Below are 25,618 nucleotides of genomic sequence, written 5' to 3' on the forward strand. Positions count from 1 at the left end.
TTTTATTTATTTTTGGGACAGAGAGAAAAGTTTTCTTTTTATGTTATCTCCCCCCAACCTGTACAAATACATAATTTAGGAATTTTCAGACTCCTTATTCACCACATCTATCCCATTCTGCAAATACTCTATTTTATTAAAAAATGTTTTAATGTTTATTTATTTTTGAGAGAGAATGTGAGCGAGAAAGGGGCAGAGAGAGGGAGACAGAATCTGAAGCAGGCTCTAGGCTCTGAGCTGTCAGCACAGAGCCTGACATGGGGCTCGAACCCAGGAACCCATGGGATCATGACCTGAGCTAATGTCAGACACTTAAACAAATGAGCCACCCAGGTGCCCCTGCAAATACTCTATTCTAATATAACTAACTCTATATTAAAAATAAACATCTGGGGAGGGTGAGACACTAATTTCTAACACTACTTTGCAATGATTAGTACTTGAAATAATAAATCACATCCTAGTAAAGTAGACAAACTAGCCAAACAAGGTTTTCAACCTTGAATAAGTAAGAAAGCAATTAGCAAACAGGTTTTAGGTAGAATGCTGGTAGTTTTGAAGTATGAACCCCTTCAAGAATAAGAAATAGTCCATAGGAATGAGAGCAGAATGACAAACATGGGGAAAAAATGCTCAAAGGCTAAAGATATTACCCAATTTAAAAACTGCTCTGATTTGTGATATTTTTGTTCTACACAGTTCCATGAACCCAAAGTTCATGAATCTTTTGAGAAATAAAACACACTGGTCATTTAAAACCACCACCTATAAATTATTATATAAAATAGTTTCTAACCTCTTTGTTATTACTCAGAAACTATGTATATATTCTTCAAAGCAGCAGACATAAGTTCAACAGGAAAACCATTGTTTTGTGTGCAAGGAGACAAAATGCATTTTCTTTTTAAATTCAACAAAAGCTCTATTATTAGTCTCTATTCAGGCCTACCCTACTTGAAAGAGTTTTCTGTTAAAGGAAATATCAAACAGACCAAAGAAGTATAACAGAAATCCAAATTCCTCTTTGATTTTATTCTAGGATTCTCAGTTAAGGCACGGCGTTGTGATATACCAAATTCTACTCTCCCCTTTTAAAATGTAGAATTATCACATAGTCCATTCCTTAGATTTATAAAATTAGTCACAACCTTAGATTTATAAAATTAGTCACAAAACATGTCTTTAATGAATATGTATCTTCAATAATCTTTTAAGATGCTACTCAATGCCAAAACAAAGTAAAAATTTTAAAGTACAAAAACTACAAACTCCATTAATTCAAAGAAAAGGGCCCTTTAAAAAGAACTGAGGGGGGCGCCTGGGTGGCGCAGTCGGTTAGGCGTCCGACTTCAGCCAGGTCACCATCTCGCGGTCCGTGAGTTCGAGCCCCGCGTCAGGCTCTGGGCTGATGGCTCGGAGCCTGGAGCCTGTTTCCAGTTCTGTGTCTCCCTCTCTCTCTGCCCCTCCCCCGTTCATGCTCTGTCTCTCTCTGTCCCAAAAATAAATAAAAAACGTTGAAAAAAAAATTTAAAAAAAAATAAATAAAAAATAAAAAATAAAAAGAACTGAGGGTCATTTTTTACTAATAAAACTACTAAAGTGAGGATTCTTCTTCCCACTTAACAAAAAATCATCAATCGCTTGTTGAAGACAGAAGAAGACATGCTAGGGGCAAGTTACATTTCATAGCTTAGCATGTGTTAGTACTGGTCACAGCTGTGCAAAGGAAAGTAGTCAAATCTGACATGGAGTACAGCACAGAAAATTATGAAGCAAACAAAACTTGGATCTATTTATGTGGCAGGATACTCAATGGTTTCAGATCCTCAGTGGAGTTCTGGTCATTCGTTACAGATTGCCTTTTATTCAATTAACTATAGCTGAATATCGATAACTGAATTGGGTAATGGAAAATGGGTATTCACTACACAATGTTTCTAATCTCTAGGTAAGTTGAAACTTTCCATAATAAAAATTACCCCAAAACCCCCATGCCAAAATGATAAAATCGCTTGGTCTCAAATGTTTTGAGGTTTAAAACTGTATTGAAAAGGCGCCTGGGTGGCTCGGTCAGTTGAACATATGACTCTTTAAAAAATTTTTTCTTTTAATGTTTATTTAAAAAAAATTTTTTTAAATGTCTATTTATTTGTGACACGAGAGACAGAGCATGAGCCGGGGAGGGGCAGAGAGAGAGGGAGACACAGAATCCGAAACAGGCTCCAGGCTCTGAGCTGTCAGCACAGAGACCGATGTGGGGCTCGAACTCATGAACCACGAGACCATGACCTGAGCCGAAGTCAAACACTTAACCGACTGAGCCACCCAGGTGCCCCAAATGTTTATTTATTTTTGAGAGAGACAGACAAACTGAGAGTGGGGAAGGGACAGAGAGACAGGGAGAGACAGAATCTGAAGCAGGTTCCAGGCTCTGAGCTGTCAGCCCAGAGCCTGACGTAAGGCTTGAACTCACGAACCACAAGATAATGACCTGAGCTGAAGTTGGAGGCTTAACCACCTGAGCCACCCAGGTGCCGGAGCACGACTCCTGATTTCGGCTCAGATCATCATCTCACGGTTTGTGGGATTGAGCCCCGTCGGACTATGTGTTGTGTGTGTTCTCTCAAGATAAATAAACTTTTAAAAAGATATAGTTGTAATAAATGTTTTATTAAAACTTTCTGAGAGAGAGAGAAGAGAGCAACATGCACACATAAGTGGAGAAGGGGCAGAGAAAGAGAGGGAGAGAGAGAGAGAATCCCAAGTAGGCTTCACGAGGGCAGTGCTGACCCCAATGGAGGGTATGAACCCACAATCATGATCTGAGCCAAAATCAACAATCAGCCACTTAACCAAATGAGCCACCCAGGCACCCTTAAAACTGTATCCTTCTGAATCAATGTCCTGCTACCATGGCAGGCACCTGCTTTGGATTTTTTTGTGGTTGTTGTTTTCTGTGTGTGTGTTGTTGTTGTTGTTGTTTTAACATCTGTCACATTTATTCTGACTAATATACATCTTCTGGGCACAACACAACACTACTGTACTGTCTTCTACAGAGCAGCAATATATGGAACGTTCTAACTCAAATAACCCTTCCTCTAAGGTTTAAGGAGACATTTATAGCAGTTTAAAAAAAAAAATAAGAACTCAAAACTGGAGCTTTAGAAATTATAAATCTAATTTTTAATGACATGTCAAAAAATTTAAATGAAAGAATTATTTTCCTGAAGTAGTAGTATGAGGCTGTGCACCAGAGGACTTGAGTTCTTGTCCAATGTCTGACACTTTATCAGCCAGTCTGACCTTTACCAAGTGGTACGGTGTAGTCTAAAGTGGCATGTGTGTACAAAGACCCAAATTCAAGTCTTATTCATGTCGCATAGTGGCTAAATGGCTTCAGATAGTTATCAGAATTATCTGTGATAATTATGTCAGTTTTCAAAACTGAAAAATAAAGACTAAAACTCCTACTTCACAGGTCCTTGGGATAATCAAGTATCTTGAAAGAGTAAAGTGGTAACAATTTACAACAGATCTCTCTCTGATATGACCCAGGGATTCCTTACATTGACACACCCTCAGCCCTCCCCAAAGTAAGGCACTGACATAGACGGGAACATTACATCCCTCAGAATGATGAGGAAGAATCCCTGCTATCAAGTAATATCCAATGTTAGAGGAGGAAAAATGCTTCCTCATCTGTAAAAGGAGAAAACTGGAGAATGAATACAAAGATCTCTTTCTGTGCTAGTTTATTATTCTATATTTGTTGCAAATTTTTAGGTAAAACAAACTTTCAGGTTTTACTTGCAAGGTTTACTTTTTACTGTCACATAAATACTTCTTTAAAAAGTTACCATAAGTCTTTTAGATAAATGTCAAATAAAATTTAGTGGTTAATTGGGCTTCAAAGTAACAGACACTGGTCCATGTATCATGTGGGAGAGTTCATATTCTATTGCAAACACAATGCTTGTCTTCAAAACACAGTCAAATTTGAAAGGCCAAAAGAACAATTTAACTATCGATCAAGTATCTGATGGATTTCAGATTATTTTAACTCAGGCCAATAAATAAAACGGGAGAAAATCCTGAAACCTAACAACTAAAAACGAAGAGACGAAGTACTTAACTCAACAATCAGTGCAGAGACACTACCAAACTTCAGTAGCTTAAAAAATTATATATACTTCCAGTAATCCCTCTATTTGAATGTAAATTCATTTGTTGAGTGAGAAGACACAGAACAACCCATTTACAAAAATACACAGCTAAAAGTTCTCCTTCCTCTAACATTTAAGTGTGAGAAAGTTTTCCTTGACATAAAAGATGAACGCTTGCTTACTGAGTAGGATCCTTTTGGTTTAACTAGGAATCATTCATCCGTAAGTCTACGGCTCTAGACAGTTACCATGATGTATTTATTAAAAATAAACCATTTTGAGAACCCAAGTATTATTTAGGGAAGTCATTAAAAATCTGAAAACTCAAGAATATAGTTTTACAACTTTTAGACACACTAGAATACTTTAAACAGTCTACAAAACATCTGGTAGTCTACAAAAACATTTTCTCATAAGGCAAACTGACTTTTAATTGAAAGTAGTCTCCGGCCTTTTATTATTTTTTTTCTTAACATGAGAAATAGTCACTCTCACGCTCCAAGGCCTGAGTCAGTCTTGTCATCTACTTAACTCCCTTTACATTTAAATATTTCCTCTCTTCACTTCTGGTGGCTGTCAGATCTTACCTTAGCCTCAGGAGTAGGCAGCTTCACGCACAGAGCGCAACATTTTCTCCTCCACCCAGCTACCCAAAGCAGCTGGCATTCAGTTAATCTGTTTGAGAACTGGTTTACTGACAGAGAGAAAGGGAGTGTCCTCTAACTTACATTTATTTGCTGTTTTTACAGGAAGAAAGTTCCCAACAGGAATTAAACCTCAAGGGAAAGGAGTCCAAAAGAAAAACAGCAACAATCTACTTTGAATGGGATCTAAAAGTTTGTTTCGGTAAGATTGTTCTCTTCATTTGTCAGTATAATTCAAGTCACACTTGGGAGAAGAGGAAATTAAAGAAACACATTATTTCCTTTCTTTATCCATTGTTCTACAACTCTCTTTAAAGTTCCCAAAGGGATAAAAACACAGTTCCAGGAGGTTTTTATCCATGTTTTAAATATACCTGAAGAACAAGGATTCATTACCCTTAAAATTCTCCATATATACAATGCAGCTATGGTTGACTATATCCATATATCCTTTTTTTGAGAACAAAAATCTTCTATTATTCTTCAACCACCAATGCCTGGAATTGTGTACTGAAAACAAAAAAAAAAAGTCAGGGGCGCCTGGGCGGCTGAGTCAGTTAAGCATTTGACTCTTGGTTTCGGCTCAGGTCATGATCTCCTGGTTTGTGTGATTTCAAGCCCACATCGGGCTCTATGCTGACAGTGTGGAGCCTGCTTGAGATTCTCTCTCCCCCTCTCTCTGACCCTCCCCTGCTCACTCTTTCTCTCTCCCAAAAATAAATAAACTTAAAAAAAAATTTTTTTTTTAAAGTTCACTTCCTTGTGACATTACTTTCTTCATTAATTGCTTTTGCCAGCAGAGGGAGCAAAGAAAAAAAAAAAAACCTGTAAAATCATTAAATGAAAACTTGCCACCAAAGCATATCTATCTAGCACTTTATGTTTTTTAAAGACCTTCTGTGTAGGGTACCAACAATTAAAAAAAATATATAGTTTAAAATTCAGGAACTCTAGAAATTAGAAAGTAACACATAAGAGTGACTTCTCATCTGAGCTGCCAACATCAGATTTGCAAGTATCTAACATATTTTGTTTAAATTTTCATATTCTGCTGTTAAATTAACACCAGGAAACTGACTCTCATATCTGTCATAGAAGAGGGGCCCCAATGGATGGCAGGAAGTTACACTTTATTAGTGGTAGGACAAGTTCAGACCAAAACAAACTATTTGATAATAGTGAAATAGAACAAAGAGGTTTTAATTTAGCAAGTACTCAACTTATGAACTCATTATAATGAGAAATGTATTAGGGATTAAACAGGAAAAATATAAAAAAATATAAAGAAACAAGGGAAGGGGCGTCTGGGTGGTTCAGTCAGTTGAGCGTCCGACTTCGGCTCAGGTCATGATCTCATGGTTCATGGGTTCAAGCCCTGCATCAGGCTCTGTACTGACAGCTCAGAGCCTGGAGCCTGCTTCAGATTCTGTGTCTCCCTCTCTCTCTGCCCCTCCCCCACAGGCACTCTATCTCTCAAAAATAAAATAAAAACATAAAAAAAAAAAGAAACAAGGGAAAAAGAAGCCTACAAATAACTACAAATAATGTAGACTATTTCAAAGGGCTACTTCTCTCCCTTTTCATTTCACTTTTTAGCTACAATTAAAGTAACAAAAGATACATTCAAAGACCACAAGGTAAATAGCTATTATCAGCAATCAAAATTGTGTGATAAATGCCTGATATTCATTAATGTGAGAGATACATATTCACCTAACAGGACACTTATGGGCAAAGTCAATTATCCCATTTGCCAACTCCCTAAAATAATGGCATGTGATTCTAAAATTACTCAGTTGCTACTATATTACTAACACCATTCTGTAATAAATTTTAAAAAGAAAATTGTACATTATAAAACTCATGGCCACAGCTCTTCAGCAGTACACAGATGTCAGTTTTCTAATGTGTAAAACAAGACCAGCACTGCCTGCCTCATAGACTTAAAAAGAAAAGTACCTGAAGGGCCTAGTACAGTGCCTGCCACAAGGTAGGTGCTTGATAAACTTTAGTTTCCTGTCTCAGGTCATACAGTACCAACGCATAAGCATTAGCTTTGGCCATTCAAAAGGTGTTTTAGTTGACCTCATCAAAATGAATCTCTTTATTTTGCCAATTTGAAACTTTTGTAAATATAGTAATACCTCCAGGTAGAAATGAAAAGTAAGCAAACATTGGTCTTCTAGGCTTGCAGAAATTATGTTCCCTGACCTGGTGTTTCAAACCTTATTCCTTGAGGTTCCTATCCTTCCCTTCAGATACATAATATCTTCAGGTTCTTTCCAATCCCACTATAAAAATCTATCCTTCTCAAAGCCTTATTCATACTTCACTTATCCTTTCCACTAAGATACTTTGCTAAAAGTTTGCCCAAAGATACACAGCAATTTAGCAGCAAAAAAAGAACTCAAACTCCTGTTTGCTTTCAGAGCCTATGTTTTTAACTATTATGCAACACTGATTGTAATTTAAATATATTCTCAAGGGTTTTCTCAAGGCATCAAAATCTTAAACTGAGAGAGAAAGGGGATAAAAGTTCAAGTATCAGCAGTAAATGACAGAGGATGCAGAGGAGCTGATGAAGTAACTGTCTCATTACCCCGGCAATGGACGGTCCTGTGACCAATTCTTAGTTTGCGAAGCACAGAACCAAAATTTGAAAACTCAGAATCAGAATGATTTTTTTTCTAGTATAAATCTATTAGCCACCACTCATCTTATAGACATGTTTTGTATTTTCTTTCCTAATTCATTATTTGAAACAGGTCTCAGTAATATTTTACCCACCTCTTCCATTTCAAAGGAGTCCTTCTGCTGTGCCATTATATTTCGTATGGATGGTATCGTCAGTGGTGCACATGGCTCTTTTTCAGGTGTGGACACATGGACACCCTTCAGCTCACTGCCATTTTCCAGCTCACTGTGGCTGGACATGCTGAAATCATTAGCTAAGTCAGATTCTAGAATACCAGATTCCTCACCCAGTTTATTCTCATGGCTTTGGGTTTCTCCATTTTGTTCACTTTCAGTTTTTTGGTTAAAATTGCTATTTGCTACATCAGAAAGTCTATCAATGTCAGAATTCTCCATAACAGTTGCTGAACTACCTGATACTTCTTCTTTAACTGTAGCCAACATAGAAGATGAGTCTTTCTTTTTTACAAGTTTTTGACATTTTTGATCATTTTTATTGCCACTTTCTTCCATCACCGAAACATTCGGAATCTTTCCTTTATCAGTTGCTGGGGAAGGACTACTACTTTCTCCTTTCTCTGTTTTATCAACACATAAATTTAGTTTTGATAGTGTTTTCATTAAACGATTTGCAGTGTTACTTCGGGTTAAAGGTGGAGGTGAGTCTGTCTCCTTGTTAGAAGTCACTGAGGACATACTTCCAATTCTCTGCAGGGGAGTCCCAGAGACTTGGGAATATAAAGAAGAAAATGCATTGGCCACAGTAGTAAGCACTTCGATTTGACGAAAACGGCCTACAAAAAGAAAAGGATGTTGATTTTATATATGTTTATATATGTATACATATATTAAACTATTACTACTTTTTAGTGTGCCAAAAATCGAACTTAAATCACAAAGATTATAAAACCAAAACTTCTTTCCTTATCCAACACTTAAAGTTTCTCTACATTTACCAGGGAAAGGGAAGATTTTTCACTCTCAACAGCAGAAGTTATGTTTTAAGAATTTAAAAATTTATCTTTTATGATTTAAAACCAAAAAAAGCACGAAGTGTGACAATACTGAAGAGAAAAGAACAGCTATTGTTCCATTGCTTGATTCTATTTTTATGTATGACTTAATTAAGACTCTTCCAAATGTTTTCCTATGGAGGGAGGATGGTAGGATTGGATTTACAGATCTCTTAAAGCTGTTCCAAGGACCATCTGAGCATCCCTATTTTGGAACTTCTGTTCAACAGAGAAAAATAAGCAAAGATATAATATAAATAAAAATTATCAAGTTAGCTATGCTATTTTAGATTTATAGAAAATGCCTAAAATTGACTGACTTCAGTTAACAGTAACAAGCCTCTGCCCTATTTCTTTCCTTTTTGAACATCAGCAATCTGGAGGGAAGTTTAAGAAAAGTACAAGGTTTCATATGTCAGTTATGGTAACAAGTAAGTCAAGAATGAAGAGAGGGAAAAGTTAACTTTTAGTAAAACAGCTATTGTGTTAACCTCAATAATTAAGTTCCCAGTGCTATTCCTAAAACTTAGCAAGGTTTTAAAAAAATAAGACCATTTCACTGTGGATGCTAATATTTAAAAACCTTACTTGTTAAAGCGTAATTTGGATTTTCTACTTCCATCCGTTGCATTTGAGCACTCAAAAATACTTTAATATCTATCCCTCTGGCAAATGATGATGAATTAAAAAATCTGGAGGGGATTTTGGAAGCAATATCTGGTTCATCTCGTCCAAATCCAAGATTATAAAGAATTTCTTCAGGATCTTCTTCATAAAGTTCCAACAATTCTGAAACACTACAAGAAAAAAAAAGAAACATCAAGATATAAAATAAGTTTATAGTCCACATCACATTATAAAAAAGAGCTTCTGCTCTTTACACCATTATTATTTATTTCTTCATACATTGTGTACTAAATGTGATATATTACTCTTAAAAAGAGTCCATTCTTTCAAACTGTTACTATTGGAAAAAAGAGCTAATCCCCAAGAAGACACTCAATAAGACTCCCTAAATGATTCCTCACCTTATATTTTTTGTCATTTTAAGAGAGTCCTAGCAAAGCAGCTAAAACAGTTAGAGAACAGGTGAGGGAGAATAAGGAATAAACAGATGAAGGAAAAGATGGAAAGGGAAAATATACTGGGAAGTTGGTAGCACAGGACATTCTGCAGAACTCGAGCTTTTCTGCTCTCTTTGGCTGTCACTGAAGATGCAACACAGGTAACAAGCTGAACTCAGAAAAGTAAGGGAGGAGCTTACTTTCAAATTTTCTCTAACCACTTTCACTCAGGAAGTAGGAGGAGTAAGGTATGGAGAGAATGGGTTACTCAAAGGAAAATCTTGTTCTCATTCGATTGGGAACTAAACATTTCTTATCTCTTCTTCCTCATACTAGTGATAATCCACCTTCTGAGACTCACTGAGGAAAACAGGAATGTTAGAGATGAAGCTTGAACAGAAGAAAATTTCAATTTGTTTCAGAGAAAATGCTCAGGTTCCAATACAATAAATTGGGTAACAATTTAAACTGGTTCCATGGGCACATGTACTTGCCTATTTCAATATATATTTTGAAGATCTTTGATTTAATATGTTGAAGATACATCTATGCTTAAATATCAAGCTTTAAATTAGAAAGGTTTATTCTGATTGTTATGTAAGAATAATTTAAGACCACGCCCTCCCCCAAAATGGGAGAATTCTGGAAGAAGTTATTCCACTATGGAGTTCCGATTTCAAGTTGTTGATAGGGCTCAAAATACTCATTATAACAAGAATTCCAGCAGCGTTATAAACACATCTGTTGCTTTTTAATCTTAATTTAAAAAAAAGAAAAAAGCAATGAATGAAACATTTTGTATTCTTTTGATTTCATACTATCAAGCCAAATCCAAGACTGAAAAAACAGTAAAGAGTAGATTGCCTATTACACAATGTAACTGTAGTATAATTTCAGAGTAAGTCACCTTGAGACTGTGCCACTACTTTTCCCAGATCCAGTGGAATTCATACTTCTCCCTTTCTGATGAAACTGCAGTCTTCTCTCTTTGGCCAAAATATTATTGCTATAAACAAAATTAGACTATATGAGACCTTATTTTCATAAATGTTCTTCATTTTTGAAAAGGAAGAGAATAAACACCACAGCTACCTACCAGTTTTCAATTTGAGTATCCGTTTCATGGAGGTGGTTGGCTACATGTATAAAGAATAAATGCAGAGCATAATTGTTAGTAGGACAGTAACTACTGTGATATAATCATCAAGAAAGCATATTAGCCAAATATTACAGCTAAATGCCTAATATCCCAAACTCATGTCTTGGTTCATTAAATCTAGATCATTAAAAGTAATATACAGATCGATATGAAGAGAATCAGTAGCTTCTAGATGGTGTTTTGTTTGTTAGCAATGTAAAATTAACTACTTCCTTCATTGGATGTTTAAAATAAAAGCTATACAGATAACCAATTAAATTTCTATGTTTAACAATTAAAAATAAATGGTAAGAAGATATACAGCATCTGTAGTAAATGTGTTTCTAATTATTAAATTTAAAAGCTATTACTAAAGACCTTTCAAGAGCAAAAACATGACTTAACATCATTTAAGTGTGGCAACAGTATATATAAGTTTCTAAGGTGCTTTTTCAAAGGCTGAAAATTCATCCTAGTTACAACCAATTTTTCATGCACGTATTTTGAAAATTTCTACTCGTTTCAAAGTAAATTTTCTTTAAAAAATTGTTTTTAAACTTTATCCTAGATTTACAAGTCTTAAACAGGTAAGTATTGTTAAGTGTAGAGTCAGTTAAATTTACTGCACTGAACTTTTATAGGCAAATATAAAGAAGGAAAATAATTATAAACATCTATTTCAGCACACCAGATTTTTTCTCACTTCTGATTTACAAAGTCATGGCAATTTGTTAGTTTGTTTGTACATCCACTCAGAAAGATGCCTAACACGTAATATTCAATAAATATTTACTGAATGAATGTAAATAATCTTGAAATAATTTTCAGTCAAACAACATAATAGTTCCATTCTTCTCTGAAACTTCCTTTTAGGTTCTGGTTTCCAGAAAAATCATTCAATATGGATGAACAAGCAGACGGAGGCAGTTTTTAGGGCAGTGAAAATACATTTATGATATGATAATGATAGATACATGGTATCATACATTTGTCCAAACCTACAGAATGTACACATGCAAGAGTGAAACCTAATGTAAACTGTGAACTTTGGGTAATTATGATGCCTCATTATGGGTTCATCAGTTGTAACAAAAGTACCACTCTGGTAGGGGGCGTTGATTATTGGGAGGGCTATGCATATATGGAGGCAGGAAGTACAGGGATAATCTCTATACCTTCCTCTAAATTTTTCTGTAAACCTAAACCTGCTTTAAAAAAAAAAAAAAAAGTCTTAGAAAAATTCCATATTGTGAAATTAAGGCAGATATCAAAATTGCTATTTACTGTAACATTGAAATGCATTTTCAGTAAGGGGATGGCAACATGCTCAACTGTACTAATTAGGAAGCAGTAAGTCTAAGCTCTTTACAGAGTTTATTCCTTGAAAGCACATTAACTTCAATAATAAAAACTAACATATTCACATATTCTAGAGTCTTAAATGTTAGAAGTAATATACATACAGATTGATTTAAAATAGCAAAAGATCAAGGTTATTACATTCAGTGGATAAATTCACCATTCATCAACTTATAATCTAAAAAGATTTAATAAAATCCTTAATTTCTTTTTGATAAAAAAATACACATTAATAACCCAGCTGTACAACTACCAATAATCTTCAAATACCTGTAAAATAATAAAAATGTTTAATTCTACATTGTGGAAAATTTTACTATAAATCCACTGGAAAAGATGATACAATCTGTGAAAATTTAAACATGGTACGACACGCTTTTAAAATGTTAATGCAGTCTGGAATAGACATCAGCATAATGTTTTCTAATTAAATTCTAATAACTCTAATTTTGTTTTTGTTCTTCAGTGTTCTAACAATCTGGAAAGGGGGGGGGGGGGCGGGAAAGATGGGAGACACTTGAATGCAAGGAGATAGACAAGCCACAGCTGTAAGTCTGACATAAGGCTACCTCACACTAAAAATAAGCTTCAATTTAGTCTTCTCATGTATAAATATTTAAGTTTCCTTCCTTCTGCGGGACAATTCTTCCCTCAGTTCTATGACCATTGTTTGCCCCTAAACAGTTCCTTTAAGCAATTAAGTCCAAGGAAGACAAGGACATTCCACAATGATTTTTAGAGCCATTCCTACAGGTATCCTACAAGCTCTGACTAGATTATTAACATGTCAAAGGTTCTGTAAAATGTGTCTCAGCCATTTTCAAGACCTTTAACTTTGGCTGAGGACTGTAAACCTGAAAGCACTCAACCTTTTTTTTTTTTTTTTTTAACTTTAAACCTGTATGAAAATGCAGTTCTTCCAAAAAAACTTACCTTCAGCTCCCAATGACAAATCATCTTCAAAACTGCCTCCATTTCTCACAAGCACACCTGAAAGAAACGTAAGATTCATTCTAGTGTTCTGTTCTTTTGGACTCACATATAAAATCGTAGTTTTAGCTAAAATTGACCAAACAAAATGTAAGCTACAATAAGGTATTTCAAACCTGAATATACTCATACATTATTCTGATTATATAATTTCAAAAAGCAAGTATAAGCTTTACTTTATCGCAAAGAAACCATGATCTGCATCAAGGTAAAATTGTTATAAGCCCTGATAGAAGTTATTCTATACTCACTATGTCTTTGAAGATAATCGTTTAGCTAACATTGTATCCAAGAGTTTCAAGGAAAATCAGATCCCGGAGCAATCACTCCTTTTACCTCCCTTAATAGTCAGAAGCTCAAGCTAGATTTTTCTAATACTATAAGTGTTTTGTTTTTTTTTTGTTTTTTTTTTTTTTATATATGCCTTGCCACTACCTGTACATTCTTGTTGTACTTTGAACTTTAGAACTGTGTCTCACACAGGTGGTAAAATTTCAGGTGTGGCAATTTCAGTTAATGTAATGTAAGCAAAGAAATGCTGTACTAAAGCTGACCCAGTTCACTCAATATTTTCCTTAAGTTTACATATTCTATTTCTGTATTTAATTAGTTTTCATAATATCTAACTGGATAATAAAAATATGAGTTTCACACTGTGTAAAGGTTTAGTGATTTTCTTAAACTATTCACTGTTTTACGGTTCATGACAAGGTTTCTTTCTTTTGGCTTTTCTCTCAGAATGGTATAGCTTATAAAATGAACATCACTTTTATAATTTACATATGTATACTTTCACTCAAAGCAGTGAAATAAAGTAGGACCTTCACATAAAGAACAGATTTAGAAAGGCAACTTTCTCTTACCCTTGAGTGTATTACTGCTTTGCTCATCCAGTGAGGCTCCCAAAGGGGTACTGAAACCACATAAACATATAAACCTCAGTCTTGAAAAGCTGTCTGGAGAGTTGTCACTGCACAACTTTACACTTAAAAGGTCATAGCCAGCAAGCTTCTAATCACATTTAACTATCCTCCCCAAACACAAAAGGAATGCAAGAGTATTACATAAGTAATATCCTCCTAACTAAGCAAATACCTATCCTCAAGTCAGTTCACCAGGAATGATTTAATCACACATCTGATCTGCCAGCAATTAAGAACAAGAATTATAATTACAAATGATATGAATTAGCATTTTCTTTACAAAAACAGAAAAAGAGAATGTCAACACACATTTAAAAAATGCTCCCCTCAATCCCTTCCCTAGAAACAGGAAACAGAATTAAAAGAAAACAAATCTTTATCTAAATAAAATGTAAAAGTCAGGGTCTAGTGAGAAGTAAGGTTCAACAGTTTTTTAAACCTCATCTGTTAAATCTATCACCAGCATTTTAGAGCATCAATTAGTGCCTCCCTTAACCCCAACTACTATCTTTTTTGGTCTAAGGGAGAAACTTGAGATTATTTTTTTCTGCTTTGAAACTGTAAAATACATATATCTTCATTCAACTCTGTAAACTAAAAAGCTGGCTTGAGAATCAATCTTAAGAATCAGCCATTGCTAAAATTCCTACACATTCTTCCCGTTCAAATGCAGATAACTTAGAAATCTTTTTTCAATGTGAAAATGTTTTTCGCTTCTGTCTAAAAACTGAATTATATTAAGAAATGTTTTATTTTGAACATTCTGTTTTATGATATAAACCTTTCATCAGTAACAATTTATATCTCTTACAAATTCACATCAGTCATGGAATCAATCATAAAAATATCAGTCTAAAAAAATTTATTATTGAAATGGCAACTTAATGTTAAAACTTTCTGCAAGCAAATACACAGGCAATGGTAGTTCTTCGAAAATTAGTGCTTTTGAAATGTTAAAGAATCACAACTACCATGAAAACAATAAAAAACTGAGCCAAGTTTTTACATATATTTTAATGAAACTTGAATTTATGCCTCTATAAAGTCCTTCTTTCTTGATGGCTACTTTCTTAGGATAAAACACTGTATTACTCCTGCAGATGTCTCTGCTGGTCTATGCACTAACAGAAAATGGCAAATAAAGAGACTGTAACTGCCATTCTCCTTCAGAAACAAGTCTCTCACTCTTATAACTGCTTTCTTCTAAATTCGTTCAAAAACTATCCTTTCTTAGATGTTAATCCAAGCAATTATTTCCACTTAGCAAAAAAAAAAAAAAAAAAAAAAAGATTATCAAAAACCCCTACATCCTTTAAGGAACAACAAATGGAATCTTTATTCAGAATATGGACAGCAATACAAAAATAAATAAATAAATAAGAATGTATCCAGGGGAAAAAGCTAGCTTTAGATCATTTGTAAATACTGTATACAAAGTAGGTAAATGCCCAACTTTGAAAAACCTGTTAGAGAAAAAAACCCTAGAGTTGCATATGTCCTAGCAGTCAAATCTGCAATAATACAGCTAGCATTACAAGACTATTTGTTCCAGCTTTCCCAGGTACAAATGAATGTCCCTTTTGTACAGAATAGATGCAACTGTAGGGAACAAGAAGGAAACCTATGCAGGAAACCTAAAAGGGAAGGAGCAGCAGACCAAAGAATCTGCCTACATAAGACCAGCAACAAAACTTGAAATTTTCGGAGATGGTATGTCTGATGAGTAACATTTGCCTACCGCATTTACCTTACAAGATAAACTTACTTATTTACTGTCTACTTGATGTGATCTTTTATATAATCTTAATTCCTATACATCATAAAATAATGTGATTTTTCACTTGCCATTAAACTTTCTTTTTTCCTTTTTCGGTGTATCTTTAGAAAGACAGACCATATATTTCACCGTATCTCAAAGAGTCAATGATACTCCTAAATAAGAGTATTTATTCATCATTACTCAAAAATCCAGGTAATTCATTAAAACAGGATATCAACAGAGTAGTGGCCAATATTTTATCTGTGCTTAGGGAAGAAAAATAAACTGGCATATATGAAAATCGCTTCTCCTTCCCCCCCCAAAACACTTCCCTACCTCTGGTATACTTGAACAAAAGATTAAGAAAAGCCCAAAATGAGATGGCAGAAATATGTGCAGAAGCAAACAACTTAACCAAAGTTAAAAAGCAACATTCTTCATATATTCTACAAGTAGAAAATAAATAGAAAAAAATTAAAATAGATAACAAGCTTTTTTACTGTAGTAAGATTTACTTGCAAAATGATCTATCTCCCCTTGTACTTTATCAACCAGATTGGTACCAGTTGCCCAAGTATGCAATTAAACAGATTTATGCCATTTGAATGCCTTCAAAGCTCTCTATGTCCCTTCAGTGCATTCCAGTGCCGTCTGACAAATGCGTGCCCAAGGAGTAAACTACAAGAAAACAAGTTAGCTGGTTTTATAGCTATCCAAATAGAATTAAGGCACAGAAATAAAATTAAGGCCAGTTAAGTAAATTAAATTCATCTAAAACACATTTGAAAGGGAAATCATTTCATGCCAGATATACAGATGTCAAAACAAAAGCAAAGTAAAATACCGTGTGAAATGTGAAAATCCTTTCGAATAAAAACAAGGCAAGCATATAACGAGGCATGGCATGATTATTTGTTTTAGGTCTCTGCTCTCCGATGCTAACATCACGCAAGGGGGGCTGAAGTCCTAACAACTGTAAAGTCAACACGGTCACCAAATAATCAGCGGTCACAGTACTTCCATTTCTAATCTTTCAAAGGAGGAAGCTATCCGCCGGCTCACTTTCCGGTTTATAGCTCACACCGCCATGGGACCCACAGGGACTGCGGCCCGGGTGACTCTGCTCCACTCGGGAGGGCCATCTCCGCGAATCTCCCTCTGGGACGCGAGAGGCGAAAGCGAGGACTCACCGGCAGTCCTTGAGCCATATCGCGATCTTCTCGTTGGGCACGTTTCCTGCGGGGCAGAGTGAGGGGGCAGCGTGGTTACCGACCCCTGAGGGACTCCGACGTCGGGGTCAACCTGGACGCTCCCATGTAGGAAAATCTACTGGGGGTAACATGTAGCCTAAGCAACACGTCCCAGTGTCCATCTAAAGGAAAACGAGATGGCACCGGGGTGTCTATGCTGACTCTGGAGACGCCTTGTCAAGGGCGCGCATTTAAAGGTCCCAAGTGTCCCCTCTCCCCCGGCCTGCCCGCAGGATCTGCCAGAACTTAGAGCAGTTGCCCAGAGCGCACGAGACTTTCCCCCGCCCGCCCGCCAGCCTGCACTTCCCCGAGTCCCCCGCCCGCCGCGGCACGGCCGGGCGCACAGACCTCTCCCCGGGGCCGCCGGCAGCTTCGCGCCCGGGAGGTCCTCCTCGTCGTCCTCGTCCTCGTCCTGCGTCGTCGCTTCTGTGGACAGGTCCTCCGTTTCCGACGCCTGCCAGGAGCCGCGGCACTTGGCCCAGGCCTTCCTCCTGCGACTCGCCACTTGCCACTCCAGTTCCTCCTCCGCCTCCGCCGACGCCACCAGGGGCCGGTCCATGGCCGCACCGGGAGCTCCGCTGCCCTAGTCGGAGCCTGCTTGAGACACGGTGGCGGCGGGACCCCCGCCCCTGCTGTCAGCGCCCAGCCGGGCTGGGGGGGCCCCCGGGAAGCGGCAGCGGGCGCGGGAGGAGGCGGAGGAGGAGAAGAAGGAGAAGAAGGAGGAGGAGGAGGAGGAGGGGACGGGAGGGAGGGAGGGAAGGAAGGGGAGGGAGGGGGCAGAGGGCCGGCGCTTCACATGAAGCCGGCCCGGCGCGGCGCGGGAGCGCTAGTGGCCCGAGCGAGCGCGGCAGAGAACGAGCGCCGGCCGGCCCCCTGGCCCCGCTCCCCGCCTCCCGCCTCCGCCCGACGCGCCGGAGGCCCGGCCGGCCGCGGCGTGTCTGCGCGCCCCTCCCTCGGCGGCGTCCCACGCCCCCTTCCGGCCGGGGGCGCGCGGGGCGGAGCGCGGGGCGGCGGCGCGGACTAGGGCGTTGGGTTCCCCTGAGGTGGCCCGCGGAGTGGGCGAGATTTGTTTGCTTGTTTGTTTGGTAGCAATCTTTGTTTCCTGTCAACTTCTCTCACAGAAAAAATGTGGGAAGGCCAACTGCCCATCTTCACCGCGTCAAAACAAATGTCTGGTTGGGCTCGCCGAGTTACTATTGTTGGCGAAGTCCAAGGAATTGAGGATGAAGATGAAAGAAAAGAGCCTCCTAATTGGTATTTGTCAAAATGTCAAACCTGGAAAAGACCAAACTTCGTGAAGTGCTACTTTCCTGCCTTAAGAAAGTTATTTATCGTGGTTATGTATGAAAACGAATTGAGAAAGAATGTTTAATCTGGAGATTCCACATTGACGTTGGACGTGGAGAGATGAAAAGATAGAGGTTGATGTCAAGATTCAAAACTATTTTAAAAATGCATTTGGGCGTTCTCCCCCTTTTAAAATCTCATTAGCATAAAGACTATAAAATCCTGTTGAAATCACACACAAACTTCTGATGGTTTATCAATACCTACAAAATCCTATCCAAAATCCAGACTAACTTTCCAGAACCACCATTATATTCTGGGTCTAGGTAGAGGTACTGTGAAAATACAAGGGGAGCTAGAACAGTGATACTAGAATCTCATCGGCTTGAAATTTCATTGTTATTCTTTCCTTGAATCTTAAAGACTTTTCAGCCTTCAAGAGTCCTATAGCAAAATGCAGCTAACAGTTTAATGGCCCTTCAGAATAGGCTAGGGCCTAGCTGCCTGTAGGAAAGGTAAGCAAGAGAGAGAGAGGGAAGTAGCTGGAGAAGAGACACTGAAAGGGGTGGTCAAAAGCCACACAGAACAAAATATACTGTCTTTACAGTTCCATGCAGGGCCCTAACAGACCCCACCCCACTCATCTGGGGCTGCCAGCTTCAACGCCATTATCTCCACGTGCTGTTTGCTGACTCTATGTCCTTGCCTCTCAATTTACTCCTGTTCTTTTCTCTCCAATACCTTTATGAACTTCAAGATCCACCTGAGCCAGAACTTTTCTTCAACTGTATCTTTCCACCACTTCTGGTCACATCTCTCCCATGATGCCCTGATTCACAACTGAATGTCTGAATCACTTATTTTAAGACTGAATTGTGCAGTAAATAATATGACTGGCCTTTGAGGGTATGTTTGACTTCCCAGCCAGATTGGAGTGTAAACCATGAGAGATTAAAGAACATTCTGTATTCCTCTTGTACCCCTTACACTTTTAGTACAGAGGACGGATGACTTTTCTTGAGGTAAATTTTTCTGTTCTTTATGTTCTTCAGCATGGACAGACAAATGGATAAAGTATTTGCTTTACATTGTTTCTCTAAGGCCTATTATTTTTTATTCAGTTTTGTTGTTTAATACTTTTAAACAACAAAGAACTTTTGAGAAAGGCAATAGTGAAGTATATTTTATATTTAAAAACCAGGGGCACCTGGGTGGCTCAGTCGGTTAAGTTTTGGTCTCTTGATTTTGACTCCGGTCATCTCGCAGTTGATGAGTTCCAGGAGCCGAGCCCCACATTGGGATTCTCTCTCTGTCTCTGTCTCTCTGTTTCTGTCTCTCTCTCTCTCTCTCTGCCCCTCAAATGCATAAACATTTAAAAACATAAAAATAAAAGCCAACCACCAGAATCAAGCTATAAAGAAAGGAGGGGGAAATGCCAGCAGGTAGCATTAGAATAGAATACAGAAATTGCTTAAAATCTAATAGCGCAATTGTATGTTTTCTTCTACATGATCATTTTTAATGTAATATGTTGAGGGTACAGAAGTAGTAGGGAAGGAAATCCTTGAAACAGCAAGCTGTTTTGAACTGTGAAGGGTTTTAAATGTATTCTCAACTTTGAGATATTAAAAAATGCCCAAGGTGTTTCCTTTATTCAGTGAGGAACGCCATGTTACACACGAGGAGAATCTATTTGATTCTTCAAGGATTTTTTTCCCAACAAGTACTATATTGTTGACCAACTGCATATCCCCATTACAGAAGCTCTCCATAAGGAGTCATGTCTGATTCACTGATACTTGCAAGGTAGAGAAATAAACAAATTTAAGTTAGATGTGGATAATTCCATCCAGCAAGTTGTAGTGGAAACAGTAGCGTCTTGAGTGTCAGACTCAAGTTTGAAATCTGTTTCTTTATCTTTCTAGTTTTATGGCCTAAGGCAAAACAGATAATATCTTTGGCCATCACATTCCTCATCTGTGAAATAGCAATCATGATAACTGCCTTCCCAAACTGATGTGAGCATCACATGGAATCACATGGAAGTAGGCGCTCAGGATAGCTGCTGGAATTGTTATATTGCAGAAGGCAAAAATCAATGTTATAATAGAAGGATTATTCTTATACCGTTAAGTGACATCTGTCCTCATGTGTATGCAGATGAATTTTAAAAATTGCATAAATTCAGGCTAGGACAGAAAACCTATTCTGGTTAGACACTTTTAAATGGAAAAGCTTATCTCTAGAAATGAAACATCATGCTCAGTTTAATTACTTTAGTTATTTTTTACTCTTCCAGACCTTAACACATGCCTCAAAATTACTAAGTAAGATTTACTATTGAGTAAGCTAAAGCATGTTGTTCTAGTTATTGTTTGTTCAAGAATATTTATGTAGGGGCGCCTGGGTGGCTCGGTCGGTTGGGCGTCCGACTTCGGCTCAGGTCATGATCTCACGGTCCGTGGGTTCGAGCCCCGCGTCAGGCTCTGTGCTGACAGCTCAGAGCCTGGAGCCTGTTTCAGATTCTGTGTCTCCCTCTCTCTCTGCCCCTCCCCTGTTCATGCTCTGTCTCTCTCTGTCTCAAAAATAAATAAACGTTAAAAAAAATATATAAAAAAAAAAAAAAAGAATATTTATGTAATCAAAATTTTATTTTATGCCTCAAAATCTTGATACAGACTCTGATCAGAAAGTGGTAGCATTGCAGTTTACCAAATTTTCACCCCTTATTAAGACAAAAGGAAGTTGGGAGGTGTAAGCTAAGTAGAAGTGCAGGTTAAATAAACAAAGCAGCATTATATATTTCAAAGGAGTGCATGGAGAACAGAATTCTGTATGAAATAAGTTTAGAAAACACTGTATATTATATTCTCACCTCTCCCACCCAACCCAGTCACAATGAATGTAAGAGACTTGAGAAGTAAGTTCTCAAGGCTTATTAAGGAAAAAAAAAAACCTGTTTAACTTTGTTTAACCCAGTATTTCTAAAATTCATTTCAACATGAAATATTTTGGGCTCACTCAGTATAGCTACTAACATTTCCAGGGATACTTAGTGGAATAATTTACACTAAGGTAAAAGAGGATGAAAGGAAAATATTACTCAACAAATGAGTTCTTTGAAAATTTTCAAAGTATTATTTACAAACCATACAAATGAACTATGAGGAAAGGTGGTTAGTCTGATTTAAGATTTTTTTATATATATTTGAGTCATTATTAATCATTACAGTATTTCTAGTTGTGTATATTTTAAAGTGATAAAATTCATTTATATAGTCTATAACTTGAATCTATTATCCTTAGGGTTTTTCCACATTAGCAAAAATTGAGGGATTATTATACTAGTTCATTGTCCTCGTAAGTAAGCATTAATATAGCGTAACAATCTGCTATTTTTATTTCCCTTATTTTCTCAAGTACACACCAGAGAGAGAAGCAGGTGTTTATACCACTGGAACTTTGCCTTGCAGATTATTTACAAAATCTTGGTAAGTTTACATACTTTCTGATTTTGTGCATGTTGAAGACTTGTCATTTTATCATCCATTTCACTGTCCTCAGATCACCATTTCTTTTTGCCACATACTGCTAAATTTACCCTCTCCATGGTAAAACCTTGTAGATAGCTTGTTTTCTTTTCAGTGGCTCAATTCTTTGGTGTTTCTGAGCAACAGGTAAAAATAGCTCATCTATTCTTCATTAACAATTGACTGAAGCAAGATTATATAACAGAATAAACTTTATTTGGTCTGTTTCATGAATTCATGAAAGTTTAGATCAGTTCTTTTTATTTTTCTTTTCAGTCCTGCCCTAAAATATTGTTTTTAAAGGTCCCTGACATTTTGAATCATAAAAGCTTTTCAAGAGGTACATCTATTGATGTTGAATAATCAGTGCCACTTGGTATTAAACATTTTTATGCAGTACACAAGAGGATGTCATTATTGCACTTCCCAGTTTTAACACTGTCCCATTATGTGATCAATGTATTGATAGACATTTTCTTCCTATTTTAAGATTAATTTCTAGCTTGTGTTATATATATATGATTATTTCCTATTTGAAGCCATTTAGCACTTTAAAAAGTTTCACAATGCATGTATTTGGAATTATATATTCACAGATAAATCTTCCTTTCACATTTTATGAGAATCAAAAGAAAGAGGTTGGTGGCTAGATGAACCGTATTTAATACTGATGTATCTTTAAGAACTTTAAATGGTACTGACCTCATAGACAACCGTCTTTCACACACACACACAATGTATTTTTTAAAAATAATTCTAATGTGTGCCTGAACTACACTGCCTCTCCCACCACATTTCCCTTCTCTAATCTCCTTTCTGCAGCTCCTTCATGCCCATCTCAGAACAAACACAATCTGCATTCAGAACAGGACCGTTTACAAGTTCAATGGAGTTATTTTGGGTGAGTCATTGAGAACACAGTACAAAACCTTTCCTCACTCACCAGAAATGCATTTTTAAAATAAAGCCAAAGTGAACAAGGCTTGGCAAGTTTGAGGGTGGACAAAATGGGGAGAGAACGGGGTTTCTGCCAGACTCAGACAGGATTTTGCTAAACCATTTTTGTCTATTCCCTACATTCAACTCTACCAATTTCTCTTACCATCACTAACCAAAAAGTAGAAGATTGAGCAGGTAGGACATCAAAACAAGGACACTTCATATCAACCACCATTGTGATATAGAGCAGAACCGGCAGATCCCTCTATCTTGGCGTCAGTTTTAAGTCGCCCTTTTTGTCATTCTTCAATTCAGAAGCTATAAGATGTATCTACTGAATAATCTCTTTATTCTAATTAAATCAATTTTGACAAATTAATAATAATTGTAGGCAATTTTTAGAAAGTTGTATATAAATTCAGTGTATAGTCCTTTAAAATTGCTTTTAAAATAAGTGAAGTTCCATGAGAGTTAATTAAACAATGAAATGTTAAAGGAAATAGAGCTACAGAGACAGAAAATAATAAGCTAGTTCCTAAGAAACTTTTGAAATTTAATTCATGTAATGAAAGTCTATTCAACAGCTTGATACATTTTAGATATTTAACGATCAGGTATTCAAGATTTATGAATCAGTGTAGATTCTTTCTCTATCTATATATTACTCACCCTTTATCCTGCAGAGAACTTTCTAGCAGAAATACAAGTAACTATGCTTCCACAACTTGGTACAAATCAGTTGAGGCTCACATCTCATAAATGAGGAGAAACCTGGAATCAAAAAAAATTCTTAAACATATAATGATAATTCAAAATTCCTTTGCTATAAAATTTGATAGTCCATAAAAGCCACCTTTAACACAGATTGATCCAGCAAGTTACTCTGTGGTAATTGACACACCCCATAGGTAGCCCTACAGTTAGAATTGTTCACAAAGGGTCTATCTGCAAGCTGTGGGAACAAGCCAGGTTCTACCAGATGGAATTATGCAAATGTTCTCCTTGAACTCCCTGCAAAAATTATCGGTTTCCACAAGTCGGGTGACAGTTGTTGGTTAACAGAATGAAAACTCTGTGTTTGAAAGTTCATCTGGCCTGTGAAAGCACTAGGGTCATAATAAACAAACACATATTTCCTGCTGTAGTTTAAGAACATCGCCAAGAACTCTGCTTTCCCACATTTGGGGAATTTTTTCCTTTTATTTTATGGTGAGGCGATAGTTTTTAAATTAAAAGATAAGTACTTATACAGCCTTCAAAGCTTACCTCAACCATCTAAGAATGATTTTATCACATTTGGTTGCATTTAAATATAATCTACAAATGATCAACAGTTAAAGTGACTACATATCTACTGATGGGGACCCAAAACTAAGAACTTCCCACAATCTTATTTCAAATCAAACAGAAACGTGAACCAAACCTCCATTAAAATTTCTTTGGAGCAGACAAGAAAGGTAGCGTATTTGGCCTGGATTACATTAGCACTAAATCAAACAGCTTAAAGTTATATTTATTAATAGACTGTTATTAAATAAAAGAACTACAGGGTAAAGGTCAACACACAGGTTGTTTTGGTTAATTTTTTAAAAATCCCCTGAGCCTGTATCTTTCCATTTTTTTTTTTGCTAGTCAGCCAAGTTGGCACCTTAAAACCTTTAAATACTGTAATTATAATAGTGCTGATATTCAATTTGGAGAACTGCTATTAAAAGAACAATTATTTCAGTGGACCCAAGGAAATAACAATGTGACAAATAGATACTTTTGATTGAGTACTTGCCTTGTGCCAGACACTCTACTTAGGGCTAGATTTACAGTGTCTCATTTAATACAACAACTATAAAAGCATTTGTATTATTCTCACTTTATAGTTAGGGAAACTGAGCTTCAGAGAGATTAATACTTGCCCCAGACTGTGTACTAGTAAGTGGCAGAGTGGAACCAGGATTTTCCCCTGCAAAGCCCATGCTCTCACCTAAGATATGTGACTGTCTCCTAGTACTCCAGGTCCACTGTTAAAGAAACATTAGTAATCACTTACTTTCCTCTGACTGAGGAGGTTCTTCACCTATAGAAGTGGGCAGAGGGGTCAGTATGACTCATAACTGGAAGGAATTCTACAGAGGCAGTTACCCTACAACAGCTCCCTCATTTTACAAAGGGAGAGAAAATGAGCTTGGAAACTTAAGAAGCCTGCCCAAGGTCAGCCATTTAGTTAGTGACAGAATTAATTAGGACAAGAATCCATATCTCAAAAGCCCTGCAAACATTGATAAAGGCAAAGGTAGAAAAACTGCTTTTATCTTATCAAATGTTCTGAAAAACTTGGAGAGTATAAAAACAAAGATTTTAGTATGCAGGCTTCTTAAATTATCAGTAAATTTTTGAGTCCTTCTAGGATAACATCATATTCCCTGTTACATAAAAAAGCCCAAGGCTATAGCATCCCTGGGCCAGCCACATTCTTGTACTCAGAGAACTTTCTCAAGAGGAATCACACAGATGATCCAGAAGAATTTTTGCTTCTCAACCTAAAATCTGGCCTTCCAAGTAAGCTTTAATTGCCCAATAGGAGACCTGAAGTTTTTAAGATTTCACTTTTCACCTAAGAACTATTTAAAATTCTATTTTGAAGAGAAACAATATTCAGAAAGATTATCTGAAGGGTAAAATTCAATCACTTCTGGGGCACCTGGGTGGCTCAGTAGTTGAACATCTGACTTCAGCTCAGGTCATGATCTCATGGTGAGTTCAAGCCCCACATTGGGCTGACTGCTGTCAGCAGGGAGCCTGCTTCAGATCCTCTGTTCCTCTCTTTCCACCTCTCCTCTATGTGCCTGCAGGCACATGCTTTCTCTC

At 37.0% G+C, this 25,618-nt stretch overlaps 2 protein-coding genes across 6 annotated transcripts in view; one reads left to right on the top strand and one right to left on the bottom strand.

Moving 5' to 3' along the window:
• Positions 1-23,506, bottom strand: part of ITPRID2 (ITPR interacting domain containing 2) — a 46,162-nt gene extending 22,656 nt beyond the window's left edge. The window contains exons 1-9 of one of the 4 annotated variants that reach the window (XM_058712299.1): positions 23,426-23,506; positions 17,349-17,594; positions 16,941-16,986; positions 13,932-13,981; positions 13,012-13,068; positions 10,678-10,717; positions 10,489-10,587; positions 9,106-9,314; positions 7,598-8,298 (exon numbers count right to left, since the gene is read on the bottom strand). In XM_058712299.1, coding sequence (XP_058568282.1) covers positions 7,598-8,298; positions 9,106-9,314; positions 10,489-10,587; positions 10,678-10,717; positions 13,012-13,068; positions 13,932-13,981; positions 16,941-16,986; positions 17,349-17,559 — 1,413 coding nt within the window. In that variant the 5' untranslated portion in view covers positions 17,560-17,594; positions 23,426-23,506. Of the gene's footprint in view, positions 1-7,597; positions 8,299-9,105; positions 9,315-9,781; positions 9,807-10,488; positions 10,588-10,677; positions 10,718-13,011; positions 13,069-13,931; positions 13,982-16,940; positions 16,987-17,348; positions 17,705-23,425 lie in introns of those variants that run through there. The other 3 variants (XM_058712307.1, XM_058712316.1, XM_058712323.1) reach the window with 3 other exon arrangements.
• LOC131501885 (uncharacterized) overlaps positions 17,775-25,618 on the top strand; it is a 118,983-nt gene continuing 111,139 nt past the window's right edge. For both annotated transcript variants that reach the window (XM_058712333.1, XM_058712344.1), the window contains exons 1-3: positions 17,775-18,254; positions 21,708-21,778; positions 22,640-22,718. In XM_058712333.1, the coding sequence (XP_058568316.1) occupies positions 18,127-18,254; positions 21,708-21,778; positions 22,640-22,718 (278 nt within the window). In that variant the 5' untranslated portion in view covers positions 17,775-18,126. The remainder of the gene's footprint in view (positions 18,255-21,707; positions 21,779-22,639; positions 22,719-25,618) is intronic.

Source organism: Neofelis nebulosa, chromosome 2 (genome assembly GCF_028018385.1).
Source record: "Neofelis nebulosa isolate mNeoNeb1 chromosome 2, mNeoNeb1.pri, whole genome shotgun sequence".
Lineage (NCBI taxonomy): Eukaryota > Metazoa > Chordata > Mammalia > Carnivora > Felidae > Neofelis > Neofelis nebulosa.